Here is a 6,196-nt window from a genome sequence, read left to right as displayed (position 1 = left end):
GGAAAACGGCGGCCGAACCAGTGCCCCCCAGGTGTGCAAACCCTCTGCAGGCTCTGTCCATAAAAAGAGGCCAGATTCTGTTTAGAATGAGATGAGCACACACACGTGGGGTGCCCCCACTTCTTGGAGGTTGTGTACTGGGAGGATAACCACTGATGGGGTCTTGTTGTTCACTTTCACACCTTGTTAGCACTGCAATTAGCTTTCTTTGCCTTTACTGATTGCCGCTTTGCATAGTGCACTTAATGCCATCTTGCTTCTGAGCTGCAGTCCAGCTGGCCCCTAACCTTGCTTATAAACGGGGGCTCTGCGTGCCCAGTCACCCATTCGCACAAGGAAGCTTTCGGAGGTCACCGCTGAGCGCAGCGCTGAGGACGAAAACACAAGGAACATGTGGAGCATGTTGTTGCTGCTAGCGCTGGTGCCGTCGTGCATACCCAGGCCTTTAAACAATACGGAGAATGAGTCCGAGGACGATGAGGGTTCTGATGAGATGAGGTCCGAAGCCCTCAGGAGGCTCTTGGAAGTGTTCGGCATCGACGACCCCCCACACTCTCCACAGCACGTCAAGCATCCCCCCCAGTACATGGTGGACTTGTTCAACACCGTGGCTGACGCAGACGGCGTCACCAAGGACCCACACCTTCTGGAGGGCAATACCGTCCGCAGCTTCTTCGATAAAAGTAAGGATACTTCCATTCACTGCAGTCAATTCAACTCATTTTATCGACTGCCCTTGCAATATGTATACATTAATCCAAATGCTTTTCGGGTGCGGCCTTGTTTGTAAAAGTGTGCGGTTGCCTGTTACAAAAGGACATGTACAGCTGCCCGATTTGTTTTTATTGACCTAAAGTGACTTTACATAATATTCCATAATGTAATCACCCGACTATGCTGTTTGGAGAGTTAACATGTATCTTTCAGTTGTAACCGAAGCCTGCTTTTACTGATAACCGATCTCTAAATCGGATAGATGCCTTTAATAACCGAAATGTAAAACTGATCCCATTATAGGTTTACTGGAAGGAGTACTGTAACGCTAGAGTTCTGATACGTAACCCTGATATATGTGGAATATATGCCAGTGTATAGATCCCAACTGTTCAGGCAGTGCTTTAAGTGGGCCGGAGCCAGCCGTGGCCAGTCTTTAAAAAGTGAGGCTGAGCCGGCCCCCATCCCACCAGACTGGGGCGGGTCATTATCCCGCCACGGAGATGAGGCCGCCATCATTATTGCAACAGGCCTCTGTGACTGACAGAAGTGCCAAACAGCCATAGCGTTGCCCAAACTGTCTGAGCAACGCCGAGGCTGACTGGCACTTCTGTCAGTCACAGCTGCCTGCAGAAAACACTGCGGCATCTCCAAACTGCAACTTCCTCTCCTCACCCTTCAAGTTGGGTCAGAAGAGGAAGTTACAGTCCCTTTGTTGCCTGTGGCCAGAATCATGCCAGTCACCTGGGGGCTGTGCGCTGCAGCTTCGATCACGGAGCCCACGATTGAACAGACCCGATGTATTTATTTATTTATTTATCTATGCATTGTTTGTCGGATACATGCATCCGACAAACAAAGCATACATAAATAAATAAAAGCGGGTCGTGGTCGGTTCCCGCTCTCGCACAACGTCGTTAGACCATGCCCTGCGTTTTCCACACTCCTGGATGGCAGGGTCACCATCTGGGAAACACTAAACACTGCAGCCAATTAAAAGGCACCACACCTTTTCAAAAAAGTAGCTCCATCGGTGTATTAGGTGGGTTTGGTAACCATGGCATTTGTTAAAAAAAAAAAAAAAAAAAAAGGCAAGTTTCACCCCATATTACCATAACAGTTCTGGTAATCTGGGCTGAAACTTCTTGCAGACATGGTGCTAGTTACCTAGGTGCACAGATGGATAAGGAGCTTTTTTTCTGACAGGCCTGTTCCTCTTGCAGGCGAGGAAGACTGCTGTCGGGCGGGAGTCAATCGCACAGAGAAACAAAGCCTGAATGGTGGCTTACTGTATGACTGCCCTGCGAGACTTTAACAGAAATTGGTAGGGTTTAGGAAGAGTCAATCAATATGTCAAACTGACAAGTCTTGGTCACTGCCAGAGCCCCAGTTGCTTGGAACAAAACATTTCCCAAGTTTCCACTAGGGCCTACACAGCATAGTCTAGATTTACTGACGCTGCCCTGAAACCTTGGTATTGAGAGTCAGCTATCTAACGTTGCCCAACACATGTCTGAATCTGTCTATGGCAGAGGCAGGAGTGCCTGGCCTTCCCTGACAAGTGACTGACCATGCTCCAGACTTACCTCCCAGTTGCTCTAATGGGCATTCCGCCACTAATGGCAACTAATAGAGACACTGCTGTTCTGAAAATTAGATCTAAAATGTTTGTTAAAGAAATGACGCCTCCGATCGTAGACCATCTTGTTTTACATTTATACAGTCACTATTTTCTAAACTCGAACTCACAACAAACATTTAAAAATGAGAAAAATTCACATATACAAACGTACCTACTTTCCAAGAATAACATGTAGCGATCCATCTTCTCCTGTAGTGGAACTGGGTATTCTGTTAATTGTGTATTCTAATAATAAAAGTGTACGTGGCCACTCTTAATTCTTCTGGAAAATTGAAGGATTCTGTTAACCTAACTCCAGACTGAAATTAACAGGATGTCTTCATTTAGTTCACAGTGACCGGATGCACTTCTTCTTCAACTTGTCAACTGTGGCAAAAAACGAGAAAATCCTCACGGCAGAATTGCATCTCTTCAAGCTGAGATCTAGACAAATAGAGCTGCCTTCCTTCAAGAAAAACCACTTCTGCCAGGTATGCACAGGCAGGGGAATGCCAGAGTATCATTTCAGCGGTTATGTTACCTAATGTACAGTTACCAAAAAAGAAATGTTGCCACGTTTTTATATGTGCATAGACGATGCAGCGAACAAGAACATTTGTTTAGGGTTATTTCAATGTAATGGTTTTTAGGTGCCAACTCCGAGTAAACCAGATGAATATTGTATAGGTCTGAAATGTAAATGTGTTGTCTTGTGTGTTTCAGGTCAATATTTATCAGGTATTGGATAAAAAGAATATGGACTCCGCACAAGGAAAGAAGCTGCTGTCTTCGAGACTCATCCCCACGCAAGCTTCAGGCTGGGAGGTCTTCTCCATTACACAAGCTGTAAGTCCCTGCTGCACACTGTACATTTCCAAACGTTGGAGAATATACTTTGCTACCAATGTTATCCAATCTAAAGGGCAACCTAGCTTACTTTGAGATGGTCTACTTCTATACTGTATTTCAGCTACTTTTGGAAAATAATTATTTCCTAAATCATGCAAATGGCAAACGGCATGGCATATCCCAAGAAAGCAACTTCTCCCTATTTACTTCCAAGTTGCCATGCTTTTATCATATCCCCAAGAGTAGTGCATTCATTAGGTATGGTTAAAGATGGCAGTCCTGACATCCTTTAAAGGTCTGAATGTCCAATTAAAGCTTTGCATTTTGATCGCTTTACTTTTAGCCGATTCAACTTTTGCTTTGTTGTTCATTAGTCAGCCGCGTGTCTCTGTTGCGATTCGGCCGTTGCTTCAAGCTGTTCACCGCTGTGACTTTTATGTCATGCTAATTAAGCAGTATTTTGCATTATGGTGTAGTTGTCAGGGATTGTTTTGTGTGTAGCTCCAAATTGTGCAGTAGGCTTTCACCATGTGCGATGGAGAGTTATGTCGTGGCTTCTACAGGCTTTCATTTATGCTGTAGCTCCGACTTTTGCTTCGCATTGTAGCTCACACATATTTTGCATTGTCTCGCAGGTACGGTCATGGACTGATGAGGAGAAACATAATCAGGGGCTGCTGGTGACAGTGAAGAGTCTCGGAGGTGTCCTAATGGACTCTAGTGTGGTACGCTTTGCTTCTGGTAGAGATCACCACCACAGCAAGCAACCCATGTTGGTTCTCTTCACTGACGATGGAAGGAGGGGCATGGTCCCCATTCACAGCGTGAAAGGTGAGTGGCAACAACGTTTAGGAGAGCGTATTAGAAACCGACTGCCTCTCATGACATGCTATGATCCATCACCCCAAAATAGGGATTATGGGCGATTATTTGGGGCTCTCGGGTTTAATAGCACAGAAAAGAGCGATGGCTGTGCGTGTTCTTTCTTTACCGCTCAGGTAGTGGGTGGACTGGCAGTTAGAAAAAGAAGATTCTAGGCACGTCCACTACGGCCACAAGGACAGCTGCAGCAGGTTCATGTTCTAATAACAAAAACATACATGCTTTGCATTACTGTGGTAATGTTAAAGATTGGTGTTGCAGTGGTATGCTGCAAGTACAATACTATTCGACAGAAAGTTATCCCTGCAGTTACTAGGCAGTATTCATAGTTACAAAAAATGTACTGTGGGTCGGGCCCCAGCAATCTTGCTAGTAACTCTGGTCTTATTCTCGCCACATTAATGTGTCATTTATTGGATCAGTATCACAACTAACCCACTGCTCTCTCATTCCTCAGATGTAACCGTGGAGTCTGCGGCCCTTCCAATCGAGCCTAGCCCTTCCAATAACAGGACTCGGACCGTTCGCTCTGTGGACGACGAGGAGGGTCCCGTGCCCTGCCAGCGGCACCCTTTGTATGTGGACTTCGAGGAGATAGGCTGGTCCGGCTGGATCATCTCCCCCCGGGGTTACAATGCTTACCACTGCAAGGGCTCTTGCCTCTTCCCTCTGGGCCAAAACATGCGGCCCACCAATCACGCCACCGTGCAGTCCATCATCAACGCGCTCAAATTAACACGCGGGGTCCACAGCCCGTGTTGCGTGCCCGACAAACTCTTCTCCATCAATCTGCTTTACTTCGATGACGACGAAAATGTGGTGCTCAAACAGTATGACGACATGGTGGCTGGGAGCTGTGGTTGCCATTAGTTCAAAAAACTCGGCACGCGCCAAAGGGCGGAAGTGGATACAAAGCACGCACCAACACGTAAACACGCGGCGTGGTTCGTTGTGCACAAGGTCACGTGACTCACTGGCCTCCCCACGCGGACAGGCTGGTAAGGGTGAACCACGACGAACATCATCTATACAGATGCAAATCGCCATGATCTCCTGCCCTTGAGGAGACGTTTCAAGAAGAAGACTTCCTGGTTCAAAACGACCCCATTAATCAAAAACGAACAACAGCTACAAGGTGTCCCACAGGACCCCACTCCTTAATATTAAATACTCTTATGCCGTGCACCTCCAGCGCCAGGGTCTACTGGGGAAAAGAACAATAGCAAATAATGTACGGCATTGTTGCATTTATTAGCTAATGGGTCCTACGCAATGGATCTTTTTCACTTACTGGAAGTCTCCACCCCGTTTCCAGAATTCGGCACTTTAATTGTAATTTCTGACGAACGTGGTGTTGATTTTAGGCACTTTAATTTTGCCCAGCACGGTTGTAGTCGTGGTTTGATATTGTTGGGTTTCTTCTGCCCGCATTTTTTGTAATACTGATAAATCCGTTTAGAAGTCCGAAATTACGTCCTGAAGTTCCGAATCCACCCCCTATTTACAATTGTGAGAACCAGGGTAAAAACTAGTAGGCCCTTGCATTTGAAAGTCATCTAGGGAGAGTTTCCCACTCTCTAATAAAGAGTCAAACAGAACACGCATTAATTTTGATGCCGACAAACCAAATATGAATATTCGGTAGTTGAAACTTGTGTAAACATTATTTGAAACCCCTGGACGAAGCACAACATGCATGTTACGAACAGTACCCAAGAACCCACAGCAAGTCACTGCATCAGCATGTACTATATGTACATAGCAAAAGTATTAATATATATATGTAATAATGTAAATGTGTACATTTATAAATATGTAAATATAAGGTAATGTAATTTTGTACTGAGTTTTGATCGGATATTAAAACAATTGAAACACATTCGATGGATTTTTCTCTCATGCTCTTTCTGGAAATGAAAAACATGTAGTCTGTAAGTTAATGATAGCCCTCTGCAGCAAGCACTGAACCCAATTTGCTATTTTACAAAATGGCCCGTCGATCAAAGAATAGGAAAGTCTGAAGTTACTTGAGCATCTGTTTGGCATATTGTTTTGTTCCATGGATCTCTAACTCGCTGGTAGGTGATAGCATTAGTAACTCCTAAGCCTGAGACTTGGCATGTGTGTATT

General features: G+C 45.4%; 1 protein-coding gene across 1 annotated transcript; it reads left to right on the top strand.

Annotated features, from left to right (window-relative positions):
* The first annotated feature begins 391 nt into the window (after positions 1 to 391).
* On the top strand, positions 392 to 4,936 carry LOC138503059 (bone morphogenetic protein 2-like). The gene is made up of 5 exons (XM_069622561.1): positions 392 to 683; positions 2,684 to 2,826; positions 3,059 to 3,181; positions 3,820 to 4,015; positions 4,524 to 4,936. Exons 1-5 carry the CDS (start codon positions 392 to 394, stop codon positions 4,934 to 4,936), a joined length of 1,167 nt encoding a protein of 388 aa, XP_069478662.1.
* Positions 4,937 to 6,196: the final 1,260 nt, after the last annotated feature.

Source organism: Ambystoma mexicanum, chromosome 1p (assembly GCF_040938575.1).
Source record: "Ambystoma mexicanum isolate Mex_15411 chromosome 1p, UKY_AmexF1_1, whole genome shotgun sequence".
In the NCBI taxonomy this organism is placed as follows: domain Eukaryota; kingdom Metazoa; phylum Chordata; class Amphibia; order Caudata; family Ambystomatidae; genus Ambystoma; species Ambystoma mexicanum.
Note: the sequence above shows the minus strand (reverse complement) of the source record. Positions and strands in the feature narration are given on the sequence as shown.